General features: G+C 34.9%; 1 protein-coding gene across 6 annotated transcripts in view; it reads left to right on the top strand.

Moving 5' to 3' along the window:
* TJP1 (tight junction protein 1) overlaps positions 1–16,093 on the top strand; it is a 101,436-nt gene that overhangs the window by 60,215 nt on the left and 25,128 nt on the right. For all 6 annotated transcript variants that reach the window (XM_039235047.1, XM_039235046.1, XM_039235045.1 and 3 more), the window contains exons 9-17: positions 3,440–3,579; positions 4,720–4,825; positions 6,779–6,929; positions 9,579–9,687; positions 10,663–10,882; positions 11,185–11,369; positions 11,474–11,569; positions 14,934–15,016; positions 15,568–15,778. In XM_039235047.1, coding sequence (XP_039090978.1) covers positions 3,440–3,579; positions 4,720–4,825; positions 6,779–6,929; positions 9,579–9,687; positions 10,663–10,882; positions 11,185–11,369; positions 11,474–11,569; positions 14,934–15,016; positions 15,568–15,778 — 1,301 coding nt within the window. The remainder of the gene's footprint in view (positions 1–3,439; positions 3,580–4,719; positions 4,826–6,778; positions 6,930–9,578; positions 9,688–10,662; positions 10,883–11,184; positions 11,370–11,473; positions 11,570–14,933; positions 15,017–15,567; positions 15,779–16,093) is intronic.

Below are 16,093 nucleotides of genomic sequence, written 5' to 3'. Positions count from 1 at the left end.
TATAACATCATTTGCATATTTTAATGCAAAGAATGTAAGGGGAATCTTCTGGTTTGTACTGCCCTTTAAATTCTGAGATACCCAGAACACTTTGGGAATAAAGCTTACTTGTGCTTATTTATTTTTGGAATAATTATAATTGTGAGATTTTATTACATAAGCAGTGGCTAAAAATTTTGACCTTTTATGATTTAAAAATACCTTGACTTTTATAGTTTTTCCTAAAAGACTGTTCTGTCTATATGCAGCTCATATAATATATATAATTTAAAACTAAAAGTACACCCCCACAGAATAATTAAGTGGCTGTGAAAATAGAAACTATGGGAAGTGTTTGTGTTTTATCCTTTCAGGAGGGTAACAGGTAAGAAATATTTTTTTCATAAGAGACTGCTAATAATATGATTATTAACAGAACCAAATTCTTTGTTTAAAGTTAGACTTCATTCCATTTAAAAATTGGGGCGCCTGGGTGGCTCAGTTGGTTAGGTGTCCAACTTTGGCTCAAGTCATGATCTCATAGTCCTTGGGTTCGAGCCCCATGCCAGGGTCTGTGCAGTGTATACTTATTAGAACAAGTAAAATTAGGCCTATTCTCCCTCACCTACTCTCCACTCCTCTTGAATTAAGCCTTTCCCCATACTTCTGCATACATTTATTTAGCATCATATATAGAGTTTGTATGTGTTTTTAATAATTATAAAAGGTCAGACTGCACATTATTTTGTAGCTAGCTAATTTTACTTAACCATACAATGTGACCGTCCTTCCAGCTTATTCTTTTGATGAGAAACTTTACATATTATGGAAGTTCTGTCTCTAGGTCTTTGTGCAATCAGTGTTACATAAGCATCTTTGTCCATGATTTCATATACTGGCTTTTTTAATTTCTAAAGTTATTAAAGTGTGTATTGGTATTTTAATTTTTCACGAATAATGCCAAATTACTTTCCAAGAGTAGTGTTTGAGACTTACAGTTGTTTCTTTCTCAGAATTCCATGTTTACCCATTTGATGGTTGCAAATTGCCAACTCCTTATTTATTTTATTTTATTAAAAAATTTTTTTTAATGTTTATTTTTGAGAGAGAGAGAGAGACAGAGTGCGAGTGGGGGAGGGGCAGGAAGCAAGGGAGACACAATCAGAAGCAGGCTGCAGGCTCCTGTCTCCAGGCTGTCAGCACAGAGCCCGATGCGGGGCTCGAACTCATGGACCCTGAGATCATGACCTGAGCCAAAGTCGTACACTCAAGCGACTGAGCCACCCAGGCACCTTGGCAGTTCTTTATTTTAAATTGATAGTTTCCAAATTAGTAGTGGAGTTGAGCATCTTTTTATGAGATTATTCACCATAGTATTGCTGCCTCTGTAAATTGCCAGGTTAATTTCTGTTGCTCATTTTCTGTTGTATTGTTTTTTTTCATTTTCCATCAGTAGTAGCTCTTTTGGTGAGTGTGTTGCAAATATAAATCTTTATAATACCTTTTCCTGTGCAATTAAACATTTTTAATAGTGAAATATTTTCATCTTTATGGTTTCTGAATGTTTATTACATTTAGGGAGATCTCCCCCAATCTAAGATTGCACAGGTTTTATCCAGGAGTTTTACAGTTTTTAATGCTAGTGTTGCTGGCATATTTTTTCCTTTTCCTTTTCTTCTGATTATAGAGGACATTGAGAAAAATCTGTTGATTTTTAAAATTAAAATGTAATTATAATTCTCTTTATATAATTTTTATAGTATTCTTTTATACTCACAAAAATTCTCCCCAATATTTCAAGCTTGTCATCTCATCAGTCTTCAAAATAGTGGTAAATAACTATAGTATTGGCAGGTATCACTGTGTTGTTCCTTATTCTAGTGTAAATACATTCAGCATTTCCCTATTTAATTTAATATGGTATTAGCTCTTGATTTTGGGAAAGAGTCTGATAATTAATTGTAATGCCTGTATCTTTGATTTATTTGTGGTGTTTATTAGGAATGGCTGTTGGATTTTTCATATACCTGATATTTTTTTATTGTCATATTGAGATGTGATAATGAGTTATGTGATAAATTCCTAATGTTAAAACAGCTATATATTTGTGAAATAACCCTGCTGTGGTCATTGTATAATAATCTTTTACTACATACTACATCCCCTTAGCTAGTATTTTATTTAGAATTTTCCTCTGTTCATAATTGAAAATATTTATTGTTTTCTTGGTTTGTCCCATCATTGTCAAGGTTTAGGTGTTAAGGTACTGTTAGCCTTATATTGAATTGCTGATAGAATGTTGAAATTTTTTGCAATATACAGGATTTTTATGATATTGTTCTCTTTGTTATTAGGTATATTTGTTATTTTCCATAACAAAAAGTTGGAAAAAATTAAGTTAGAGAGCTTTCTATTTTAGTCTGTGGTATAGGGTAAAAAAACAAATTATTAGTTGCTATAACAACTGATATCATAATATTCTTATAAATGTGTTCTTGGACATGTATGTATTTCTCTAAGATTAACCTAGGAGTTGGATTGCAGGTTATTATTGCATGTTTGCATTTTTAGTTTTGATAAATAACTCCCATTTTGCCCTCAAGTAGTTATACTTATTTACACTTATTTTACCATCCTTATATGAGTGTCTGTTTCTCCATGTCCCTTGCTGCAGTTGATGTTACCATGTGAAAACTCTCATGAGTGAGAAGATGATTTCAGGTTACTTTATTGTGCATTCTCCTAGTTACTTGTGAGGGTGAACATATTTTCATGTTTATTATTACTTTTATATTTTGGTGAATTGTCCCTTCCTGCTACTCGTTTTTTCCTCAGTTGTCTCTTTTAATATTGAACTCATTGCACATATTCTTTCAAACTGTATGAAATTAGTTCTGTTGTTTGAACTAAAAAAAAAAACCCATTTCATTTGGTTCAAGCAAAAATACATATACTATATTTTAATTATTTGTATGCTTTTTAACTTTTTATGTAATGACTGCTGTTGATGTATGAGGGATTTTTGTGCCTTGAACTTTAACAGTCCTTTATTTTTGATGATACAGATTTTTAAAAAATATATTATGGTTTGGACTTTGTTCCATCTGAAATCATATTTTTGTCATTGATGTGGATAGGGACCTAATCTTTCTAAATCTGTAGACATATATCCAGTATCATTTATTGAATTAAATAGCATGTTTTTTTCTGACAGCTTGTGGCTGCCACTTTGTTAATAAATTTTGTTACTGTGGTTAGATCTTCAGTTTTCTATTTTGATACTTTGATCTGTACTACTCTAGTTTTAATTACTAGGTTTTTATAGTATTTTAATAGCTGTTAGAGTGTCATTGTTTTTCAGAGTTTGCTTGGCTGTTCTTACACTGTGCTCCTACAATTGATTTCACAGTCATCTTTATGATCATAATTTTTAAATTTTTTTTATTTTACTAATGTGTAGTCTCAGGAGCAGAGAGGAAGATAGAATTTCTAAACCTGGGGCTGTCTCAACTCCTGTGAAGCATGTGGATGATCATACACCTAAAACAGCAGAAGAAGTTGTAGTTGAAAGAAATGAGAAACAAGCACCCACTCTTCCAGGTAAGCCTAGCAAAATACTACATTTGGAAAACATTTGCAGTCAGACTAAATAACTGTCAGAGTTTACAGAAGACTTAAAGATGTTTTAATGATGATTATTTCTATTACTGCTTCTGCTTCTACTCCTACTTCTGCTACTACCTATGTTTGAATTTTTCTGTATTTGACTTCCAAAATATCCCTTACGGGTATAAGGTTGGCATGAATCCGTAGGCTTTCATAAATTTTTAAAGAATTTTTCTGGATAGAAATCATTCATAGTTTGGGCACCCAATTTCAGCTCAGGTCATGATGCGAGGGTCGTGGGATCGAGCTCCATGTCAGGCTACACGCTGAGCACAGAGCCTCCTTGGGATTCATTCATTCTCTCTCTCTCTCTGTCTCTCTCTCTCTGTCTCTCTCACTCATTCACTCACTCACTCTGCCCCCCTCCCACGCACTTGCTCTCTCTAAAATTAAAAAGAAAAAGAAATTCATAGTTAACAACTGTTCATGGTGAGTAAAGTTGTTTTCCAGCACTGCTCATTTAGGAGAATTGGCATAAGTTTTGTTTTTTTTTTTTTTGGCCTATTGAGAGTGTTTTCATAAACACTGTAAATTGTACACTGCAGAGATGTATGAGATCAGGCATAAGAATCTGCATGGCTCCAAGATCCATTTTCTTGAAAGGCTGGGAAATTCTGCTTTTCATGTCACTCAGTTCCTTTGCTCAAATCTTTTTGCTCTGCTTGTTATGTGGCAAGAATATGGATATTTAAAAACAAATTTTTACCACAGTGAAGAAAGAAGACTGCTTTGACCATCTTAGAGAAATGTAGTGTTTCTGTCTTGTTCTCCTTTTCCTCATTTTCTACCTCTCCCCTCCTCCCCCAGAGGATTTTTCAGAACCTAACAGCTGAAACTTTGGAAGGCACAGGTGGCCATATAACGTGCATACTTACTATAAAGACATCAGAATTTGTAACTGTACTCTATACTTTAATGTGTTCCTTACCGGTTTCTCTAAGCTTATATTTGCTGATGAATTTTTATATGTATTTTGTGGACTCTTTATTCTTTGGTTATTTTCCTGACTGCTTACATTATTCTGTTTTTTAATAAAGTGATTCTTGCATGATTTTTAAATTTTCTTTCTTTTAGAACCAAAGCCTGTGTATGCTCAAGTTGGACAGCCAGATGTGGATTTACCTGTCAGTCCCTCTGATGGTGTCCTACCTAATTCAACTCATGAAGATGGAATTCTTCGGTAATATGATTTTAAACTTGTGTTGTCTTCTCTATTCATTATTTAGCACTACTTAAAGTGAGAATTCAGTCGCAAACCATATTTCATATCCTTTTTAAAATAGTGTATACCACTTAATACTATGATTTTTTTTATTTTAAATTATTTATATGACAGAATTAGGGATTAGAGAACAAAAAAGAAACTTGCTGTATATTTTGTCACCTGCCTAATTTTTAGGCCGGGAATTACAAAAATTAAAAATTGTTTTCTGCTTAAACATCAAAATTTTCACAAGCTTTCTAATGCTCTAGCATTAAGAAAACAAAAACAAACATTAAAAACCCAGTGTTTCTCCATTTTAACACTACTGACATTTTGGATCAGACACTTGGACACTGGATTCATTCAGATCCAATGACTAGATTTGGGGCAGAAGTAGTTAATGGGTTTATTACTTTTTGTTATTGCAAGAAGTTGATATAATGCAGATAAAGCAGAGTATAAAATGTCGGTCCTCTGGCCACATGACACTGAGACTGGGCCTAAAGCTGTCCTTTAAAAAAGACCTATTTTACTAAGGGATGTGGTCTGCAATCAATGATTTTTAGTTTTTGAGGCACATTAGGTCAGTCCGTGTGATACAGGGACTACCAGGGACCTGGAGCCTCAAGGACTTTGAGGAAGTGTTTCAAAAAGCTCTCTATACAATTGGTTTCGGAGAGGAGTCTGTGAGCAAGCTCTGGACTCACCTGGCAAAGTAGGATACCACCACAGCCAGACGATTCACATGGTCCACGATAATACTGGCCACTAGTTTCATGGAGGGGCCAAGGATGCCATCAGCCCTGGAACTAAGTGACTTTATCTAACCTACAGGTTCTGATGTCTACATCTCAGTAAATGTTAGCTCCAGGTGAAGAAGTGGGATCAAGTGTGAATACCTTATAACATCTAAAAATTAAGGTGGTCTTTAGTTGGTTTAAAAGAACTAAACTCCCCTCTCTTTCCTCAACTCATTCATTCATTTGATTTGTATTTCTTACTTTCTGTTAGTTTCTAATAATTTGTTCATTGTTACTTAATTAAGAGGAAAGGGGCTTCTTCTATACTTCATGTCAGAATAGATAATAGAATTGTTTGTCTTCTTGACTAGAAATTGTGAGAGAGTTATGGAAACCTAGCTGAGTAATTTGTATTTAATTACCTTGAAGGATAGTTTGTAATTATGATCGGTTTCTGCCCACCCATTCTTGTAAGACATCCTTTAGTCTTTGTTTCAGGAATATCACGGTGACGCTACACTGATGATAAAAGAATATGCATACATTAGTTCCTTCCCATTCTCTCTCTAGTAAGAAAAGGGCTGAGATTGAGTATGGGGCTAATCCAGAAAGGCTGCTTGATGGTAAGATTTTTATTTAAAATCCAGAGAAGTTGCAGAGTAAGTGATCTGTATGAAGTCCAGAGTCCACCAACTGCAAAGTTTAAAAACCACTATCTGTGGGATGTAGAGATCACAATGCTTGGAGTCTCATTTTGATTCCCTGGTATTAGGAAAATTTGTCAATTTGTGCTTCAGTTTCTACCTTTGTAAAATAGTGCTTTTCAGTTATTCTGTAGAGATGATATGGTATGAATTCGGGTAGGAAAAAATGGAATTTTTTTTCTTTTTTACCATTGTGAATGTACCATGTATATCCACAACACTGAGTTGAGAAAATGTTTTTATAAAATAGTTTTAGAAATTAGTTGTAAAACAGTACTTGCATATTAAATTCAGATATTTTAAAACTTACTAATCAGAGAATAAAAGAAAGTGTCATTAATGGTTTTCAGTGAATTAGTGGTATGAGGTAAATTTCAGAAATGATGGTCCTTTGTTTCATTCTGAAAATAGTTTCCATTGTAGCAGTTTACTATAACTTTTAAAGCTTTTCTTAACCATTTCAAATGAAATATTTGTTTTAACAGGCCCAGCATGAAATTGGTAAAATTCAGAAAAGGAGATAGTGTGGGTCTGCGGCTGGCTGGTGGAAATGATGTTGGAATATTTGTAGCTGGTGTTCTAGAAGATAGCCCTGCAGCCAAAGAAGGCTTAGAAGAGGGTGATCAAATTCTCAGGGTATGTCAGTATATCAGAAATGTGGTTTGAAAGTACTTAGATCTTTAGAGAAAGACCTCAAACACAGCAAACCTACTGTTGTATTCAGTTGTAATCTTCTGTCACAGCCTCTTGAACCAGATAACCATTTAGGTGAATCTGTCACGTCTTGGTTTTACTGGCCTCCTTCCTTCCCATTGCTGCATTTGCTCTTGTTGACTGCTATATTATGTGTTACTATATGGTGTGATGCTCTGGTTTCATTTTAATCTCTGGTGTTTATCGAACCTTCAAAAAAAAGGTCTCAGATCTCTATACTGTCCAGCAAGTAGTCATTTTAAGTTCAGCTAGACATTCAGGCTGAAAAGATTGTCATGGGCCACAACTTGCCATCTGTTTTTCCTCTCCCTGGGATCAGTCCTTACAGCAGCCCTCTGGGACTTTCTTTACCTTGGTGTGATGGCTTATGTGCAGAGAGATGGGGTTTCCATCAGGCAAATATGTAAGCTGCCCTGGCTCTGAAGCTTCATGGTCCACAAGAGACAGGACCAGTTACAGGAATCAGAAAGTCCAGTTTAGACATGGTCTCTTCTTTTGTTTTTGTTATTTTTCTATCTTTTCCATAAATAATGCTATTTAATCACATAGGACCGTCCATATCTATCTCTTCTTAAAACATCCAGACCTCCTGGTAGATAAACTATGTTCTATTTTAACAAAAAGATCATATCTATTAAATGTACGTTCTTCTTTGTTTTACCTCTGTACCTCAGATTGTCATCACCACCCCTATTCTGGTCTCTTCCTGCATTCAGGCTGCCTCTTGGCTATGTGCTGGATTCATTCTCCTCAGAATCTTGCTGCTTTGTTCATGTTTTTCTCTTTCCCTCTCCTTCATCTGTCCTGCACTGTCTTATTTCTCTCCTTTTGCTGTTGAACTTGCCAGTATGGTGGAGTCCCCTGCTTTCTTTTCAGTCATTGCTGTCATAAAGTTTTATAGTTTGGCTTCTACCTCAATCACTGCTGAATCTGAATTTTCATAAGCCTTCATTGACCTAATAGCATTCTCAGCCCTCATTTTCCTTTATTTGTTAGCAGTGTTTTGACTGTCTTAAGTGCTTTCTTGAAGTGCTTTCTCCCTTGGATTCCATAACATTGCCATTCTGGTGTTCCTTTAACCTTTGAAAATTTTATTTATTTATTTTTGAGAGAGAGAGAGACAGAATCTGAAGTGGTCTTCAAGCTCTGAGCTGTCAGCACAGAGCCCGATGCAGGGCTCCAACTCATGGACTGTGAGATCAACACTGAGCTCAAGTCAGATGCTTAACGTACTGAGCCATCCAGGCACCCCTCCTTCAATCTTTTAAATTCTTTTCCAACCATCTTTAATGGTTTTTCTAAAACTTGGAGAATATAAGCAGCTCTATGCTTCTCTCTTGCTACTCTGCCGTCTCCATCTTGGGTTTGATGGCTCATGTCAGCAGCCCACTCTCAGAATTTTCACTTTGAGCTCTTGCCTGAGTTCTCTCACACTGGGCTAGCTGCCCGTGGCCATTTTCCTCCTTTACCTTCTGTCTTCTTTTTCCTTCAAACTTAGCATAAAAGTCAAGGTATCATCTTTGACTTCCTGGTTTCCGTCTCACCGTGTACTTTGATTCTTCCTGATGATACTTACATTGTGCTCAGACACATCATGGATAATAATGTTCACTGTACTAAAGAAATTAAACAGACCTATCTCTTACCCACTGCATATCCCATTTGAAATAATCAAGGTATACATATATCATTTTATTTTTTATTTTATTTTTAAAAAACTCTTTCTTAATATTATTTTTAAAGTAAGCTCTATCCCCAACATGGGGCTTGAGCTTACTCTGCTGAGATCAGGAGTTATGTGCTCTACCAACAGAGCCAACCAGGTGCCCCTACGTACATCATTTTAAATTTATTTCCGAAGAATGTGCTTTTGTTTTGTATCATAAAAGTAGTGCATGTTAATATTTTTTAATCTGGAAAATTTTCAAAAGGTAAAAAGAAAATCTCTCTGTAATTCTGCATATAGTCATTTAATAACATTTTAATATGTTTTCTTTGGTCCTTAAGAACTTCAAGTATAAGTAAATATTGACTTGGCAAACCTTAAGCCTACATCATACAAAAACTCTTACAGAGATGCCACAATGCATACACTTATATCTTTTTACCTCATTTCCTTCTGATTTCTTTTTCAGAGACTACTAAAAAGTAGGGCTCTATTATACATTCACAGAATTTTTAAAAGTCTTTTTTTATTGAGGTATATTGGTATATAACATTATATTAGTTTCAGGTTATATTTGCAGAATTTATAACCTATAAAAATTTAAAGCCAGAGGATTGTCTTTTTTGGTCTAAATTGTTTAGATTTTGCAGTAGATGATCTTTAATGTCAAGATGCATTGTGGCTATTCTTTAAATGAATTTACACTTTTACTCAGTTTACTTGGTTTCCACTTATTTTAAATTAAAGTATGTTATTTTCCTTCAAAGGAAAATCAATTTTTCCCTCTTAAAGATGTGATATTTTCAAATTAGCTAAAGTATGAAAATACTTCCTTTCTATGTAGAGAAATATTTTCATAATTTTAAAATATGACCAATAGTAATGTGTGAAATATATTTTAACAGGTAAACAATGTAGATTTCACAAACATCATAAGAGAAGAAGCCGTTCTTTTCCTGCTCGACCTCCCTAAAGGAGAAGAAGTGACTATATTGGCTCAGAAGAAGAAAGATGGTGAGACTCTGTCTTAAAATGGAGAAAATCTGTAGAATTTTGAGAAATTAAATAGGGTTTTTAATTTTCATTTTTTAATAAATCACTCAAAGTTGAGTGATAAATGAATATTTTAATCTCGGGATGTTTAAATCACTGAGGGGCACATCGTCTTACACTATGCTCATTTGAAAGTATGATAATAGGACCAGCCTTTCTGGTGTTCTGATTTAGATAGAATGCTGTCCAGCCCTTCACAGGGCATAGAAAAATCCTGGTTTTTATTAGCTATCAGGGCCATACGAAAGTATATGATTAGCTTCCAAAGTTTTTACTGATGTTGTCTAAGCAATACATTTTTGTTAGCATTAATTAAAGATAATGGCTGATTGTCTTTGATTAAGCAGATACACTTTTCACATAAAACAAGATTTGTCCACCTTAGCGCTACTGTCATTTTGGGCCAAATAATTCCTTTTTGTGGGAGCTGACCCATTCATTATAAGCTGTTTAGAAATGTCCCTGGCTTCTATCCACTAGATGCCAGTAGCACACATATCAAAATAAAAATGTCTCCAGATACTATTAAATATCCCCTGGGGGAGCAGAATTTTCCTTATTTGAGAACCACTTATTTAGAAAGTGGGAGTATTTGTAATATTTGCAGCAAAATTAAGTTAGATGACTTAAATAGAGAGCACGTGTGTGGTTTTGGACAAGTTGCTTGATCTTGTATTACTCAGGCAAGAGCTCAAGTTTCCGCATTACTTTTCTCATTTATAAAATGGAGGTGCTAAGCATTCCTATTTCATGAGGTCATGGTGATACACGTGAGCTAGAATACTTAATATGGCACCTCATACAGAGTAAGAATTCAACATATGTTGAGGGCTATTTTTATTATTATTACCAGTTAGCATCTTCATATAAACTGTTCTTTTCAGATTAATTTAGCTCACTAGCTATTGATACTGTATTTGTTTTGATTCCTTTTAGTTTACCGTCGCATCGTTGAATCAGATGTAGGAGATTCTTTCTATATTAGAACCCATTTTGAATATGAAAAAGAGTCTCCTTATGGACTTAGTTTTAACAAAGGAGAGGTGTTCCGTGTTGTGGATACTTTGTACAATGGAAAACTAGGCTCTTGGCTTGCTATTCGAATTGGCAAAAATCATAAAGAAGTAGAACGAGGCATCATCCCTAATAAGAACAGGTATGAGTGTTTGGATACTTCTCATAGAACAAGTTAAGTAAATGTTGATGGAAGACTAATCCCACTGGGGAATTTTGGTAATGTAAAGAATTCATTTCATTATATTCACTATATCTGTAATTGACTTAGTTGTACAAACGTCTTTATTTTAGTTTAACTATTAAGATTTAAATTGCATGTGAAGTTCTATCCAGTATTTTGAGATTTTGTTTTTTTTTAATCTGTGGGTCTTTTTGTTTGTTTGTTTTTAATATATTTATCTATTTGTCTACTTATCATCTGTCTATTCTATTCTTGTCCAGGGCTGAGCAGTTAGCCAGTGTACAATACACACTTCCAAAAACAGCAGGAGGAGACCGTGCTGACTTTTGGAGATTCCGAGGTCTTCGCAGCTCCAAGAGAAATCTTCGAAAGAGCAGAGAGGATTTGTCAGCTCAACCAGTTCAAACAAAGTTTCCAGCATATGAAAGAGTTGTTCTTCGAGAAGGTTGTTTATTTTCTGTAGACTAACCTTAATATCCTTTAATGTCCATATGCTTAAGAAAGAAAAAGTGTAAACTATGTTGTTTTTTTCTTTGACTTTCTTCCCAGCTGGATTTCTGAGACCTGTAACTATCTTTGGGCCCATAGCTGATGTTGCCAGAGAAAAGCTGGCAAGAGAAGAACCAGATATTTATCAGATTGCAAGTAAGTAGCCTTAAGACTGATTTAAGAGTAGGTTGAGGGTGTTACTTCATTAGTTATTTCTCTAAAGGTTGTATCTCATCCATTCACTTAATAGAAATAAAACTTTCTGTAAGTGAAATTTTTCAATTTTCCTCATTTATTTAATTTGGAGGGAAACTTGACTGATTGTGTTCTTGTCATACCAATTCCCTTTAATAATAAAAAAAAATCACCATTTATGAAGCTCTAGCCTGCATATGAAAATTGCACACAGTCTTACTTAATAAAGCCTGACAATATTACAATGGGAGAAATATCTGTTTACCAGCATTACTCATGCTGAAGTCAGGCAACTTGAGCTTAGGGTGGTAGGGACCGGCACCCAGCACAACCTCTTTACTCCATACTTTCCTAATGACACCCAGCTGATGAGTCACAGAACTCAACTTTGAACCCAGTCCTTCCAGCGCTTTTTGTCATTAAGCGAATAGAAACACTCAAGTATATAAAAAGGGTAATAAAAGCATGATTCAAGCCATGAGTTATTATTGTAGTCATTTATAGTAAGTGAGTGTTAAATATAAATATTGAAGATGTAATGCTTTAAATGCCTTGCAGCATTTGCTTGCAGATTTCTTTTACAGTTCATTAGTTTGGCTATGGTGGTACTTTAAATATACAGACTTAGTTATGACCACTTTGACTTGCTCTAAGGTGTATGTAAAAACTTGAAACTTGTTTTTTCCCCCTAATTATAAAAATATTAGGTGGAAAGGTTGGAGAATTGGTTTTGACGTACATCATAATCATCCTAAATTTTACCTGTTGTATTTTCTTCCACCCTGTCACCTTTTGTAAAGCAGACTTTTGTGGAGTTTTCTTTATTGTTTTTCTTAATAGATAATACCATATTTTTTATTATCCATTCTGCAACCAAAATTTGGTTGAATAGCCTTCTGTTGTTTACATAATGTTTTCAATGTTATATTTTTACTGTTATAAAAGACTCAGAAATCTGTCCATATTTTTATTTGCTTGTTTATGCTCTGCCTTGTTTTCCAAAGGATTTAAATCCTCAAGAATATAGCTTTTTCCATATTTAGGGTAATTTTCTTAGAATTTTCAAATACAGGAAGGAATGAACCATAGGACAGGAACATTCTCTGGCTACTGCTGTTTATAATTGTTATTGCTTTCCAGAGGATTGTGCCATTGTTTTTGTCGTTTCTACCTACTATAGGAGATCTGCATTAACATATTTAACTTCATAAGTGCTAATTTAAAGGATCAGAGCATTACCTTATTATTATATTGCTTTCACTTGGCTGTTGGTAAAGTTGAATGAGGATATTTTATGAAACTAGATTTGCACACAAATTATAATGTTTATATTTTTTAATATAAATGTTTATTAGATTCTAATAAGTAAACATTTATTAGAAAATGTTTATTTCTGATTCCTCATTCAGTTTGTTTTCTCAGAAGAGGTTTTTTTTGGGTCATTGTTGTAGGTCACATTTGGCCTACAGAATTTAGTGGTGGGGCTCCTGGGTGGCTCAGTTGGTTAAGCATTCAGCTGTGGCTCGGGTCATGATCTCACAGTTCCTGAGTTCAAGCCCTGTTCTGGTGAGCTCAAGCCCCACTCTGGGATCCACACTTTCTCTCCCTCTCTCTCTGCACCTCATGGGATTCTCTCTCTGCCCCTTGCTCACTTGCATTCGGGTGCTCTCTCTCTCTTAAATAAATAATTAATTGAAATTAAATTAAATTAAAAAGTTAATGGTAACCCCACCCATAACGAAACTTAGGTTTTTTAAATTTAGGAAAAGTGTGAAGACTTAAAAAGCTCTATCTTAGGGAGCAATTGATTGGTTTAATTGGGTTTACACTGTAGCCAGGCTGTTATAAAAGGGATTCAAATAGCTTAGTTATGTGTCCTCTCTGAATAATGAAGGTCTTTTAAGTTAAGAATTAGTAACATTTTCTCCAACCCAAACTCCCAGTTGATATCTCTCTTTAATTCTCTGTTCACCAGATTTGAAATTCTGCTCTTTGCCCATGGGGCTTTTAACTTACAATAGTCTCATTCTCTAGAGTCCTTCCCCCATCCTTCATTGTGACCTTTCTCCTTCCAAATCTCTGGTTTTTGTCTGGTCTGAAACACCTGAATTCCCTTTTGTTTTTCAAGCTTTCCTTGTGACCAGAGTCACAAACATTGCTATACCTTTTTAGTGAAAAACTTCTTATAAATTGGACCTCTGAGATAATTGGTTAGCAGTCATCTCAAGCTGCACTTCACATACTATATACCAGTAGAGAGAGACAGGTTACTAGTATAAAACCATAGGCCTTCTCATAGTTAGAAATCAACTGCTCCTGGGTTCTCCTTCTACTGCTATAGAAAAGATCTCTAACCCAGAAGTCTTTCAGCTAGTTTGCTATATAGCATTGTTGCTGATGATCTGCCCAGGTATCGATTTCATCAGCCCCCCCATGGATGGATGGGACTCTACACAGGAGAGGCCTCCTCAGTTATCTCTGTTGACCATACAAATAGTGCCACTTTCTCTGCATGTCAAAATGTGTGAAACGTTTGTAAATAGTGCCATGTCAAGCCATATTAAAGCACTGGGCAAAAGAAAAAATGTGAATCCATACATACATGTTTTTACATCTTTTTAATGGCTTTTTTTCCCCTAGGACATTGAAGTAGTTAGAAAACTTTTGGAAAACAAAAAATATGTGTATTAAAACTTGCATTGTTTCAAGCTTAAATATTTTATTTATATCATAGTTTTATTTTCCTGGTTTTAACGAAAGCAAGCTCATCAGTATTTTTAAATTTACTTTTTAAAGTCACATTTTCAGTGGAAAGAATGACATATTTGATCATTTCTCTTCACCAAGTGGCAGTCTTAAAGTTTTACTGAAGTTTTACTTACTAATTCTATTTAAAAATTTGGTGTGCTGCTTATTGTGGATTATTAATTTTGATCTTTTGAACATATATTGCGGCAAAATATTGATTGCTGAGTTTTTTGTTGCACCCCATTAAATATTGCTCCTGAGGCAAGCACCTCACTTATGTTCTAATCCCAGAGTTGTTGGGAAGCGTTGATCTTAACCCAGTGGTGCTCAGCCAGGGGCAGTTCCAATCTTTTGTGGATATTAGCCACTCCTGGATACATTTTTATTGGTCACAGTTTGGAGCAGAGACATAGCAGGAGGAGGCCAGCAGTGCTGCTGAACTGGCCGTGGTGCACAGGAGAGCCCCTATAACTAAGTGTTACTGAGCCCAGCGTGTCAGTAGCACCCAGTAGTTTAGAAACTCTGGTCTAACCAGTGGAAATTTGATGTTTTGTTTTTGTCCTGCCATCATGAATAGAAAGTGAACCACGAGATGCTGGAACTGACCAACGTAGCTCTGGCATTATTCGTCTTCATACAATCAAGCAAATAATAGATCAGGTAAGTTCTTAAAAATTGCCCTGTTTTATTATAAACTGTGAATGTTGTTTTTTTGAGTGGGATGAAATTTAGTTAATTTGGATGTAGAAAAGTAGCTTTTCTAAAATTACTGGTATACCATAAAAAAAATGAAGCCTTTACTGAAACACATTCCAATAACCATTTTCAAAGAAATAATATTACATGCATCAAAAGATATTTATATGTATAAGGAATACGTTGTTACTTTACAGGGTCATGTTAGGAACATTAAATTCTTACACCATTTTTCACTTTACTGAACATAGACAATGCTTCAACTTATAAGTATTGGGGCTGTCTTGAAGTGAGTTGGTTAAGAAGTTTTTTGTTTTTTAAAGTTGGGCTAGAATTTGTATTGAACTAAATTCTGATTACAGATTTTTCTAATATATACTGTGGAGACATTTTGGAACCTAAGTAAAGGTCCATTACCATTGGAATGTAATCTAGGCTGTGACTTTTTTGAAGGTGATAATTCTTAATTAACTATATCTTGCATCTTTGTTTATATTTTTGCTTTGTGTCTCCAGGACAAACATGCTTTATTAGATGTAACCCCAAATGCAGTTGATCGTCTGAATTACGCCCAGTGGTATCCAATTGTAGTATTCCTTAACCCTGATTCTAAGCAAGGTGTGAAAACTATGAGGATGAGGTTATGTCCAGAATCTCGGAAAAGTGCCAGGAAATTATATGAACGGTCTCATAAACTTCGTAAAAATAATCACCATCTTTTTACAAGTGAGTATATTAAAGGCCTTCATTTAGGTTTAAATGTATAGGCGACAATATGTAGACAAAAATGTTGTGTTCAGATGCTAAAACCTATGTTACCTTTGCTTTGGAAAGTTTCCAGTTGTATTAACCGCTGCTGTTTGATTGAAAGAAAATGTACACAAGTGTCTGGGTGGCTCAGTTGGTTAAGCATCCAACTCATTGGACGTCAAGCGTTCAGGTCATAGTCTCACCATTCGTGAGTTTGAGCCTCGTGTTGAGCTCTGTGCTGACAGCTTAGAGCTTGCAGCCTGCTTTGGATTCTGTGTCTCCCTTTCTTTC

This window comes from Hyaena hyaena, unplaced genomic scaffold (genome assembly GCF_003009895.1).
Source record: "Hyaena hyaena isolate Hyena2069 unplaced genomic scaffold, ASM300989v1 scaffold_95, whole genome shotgun sequence".
Classification (NCBI taxonomy): domain Eukaryota; kingdom Metazoa; phylum Chordata; class Mammalia; order Carnivora; family Hyaenidae; genus Hyaena; species Hyaena hyaena.
This window is presented reverse-complemented; position numbering and strand designations above follow the sequence as displayed.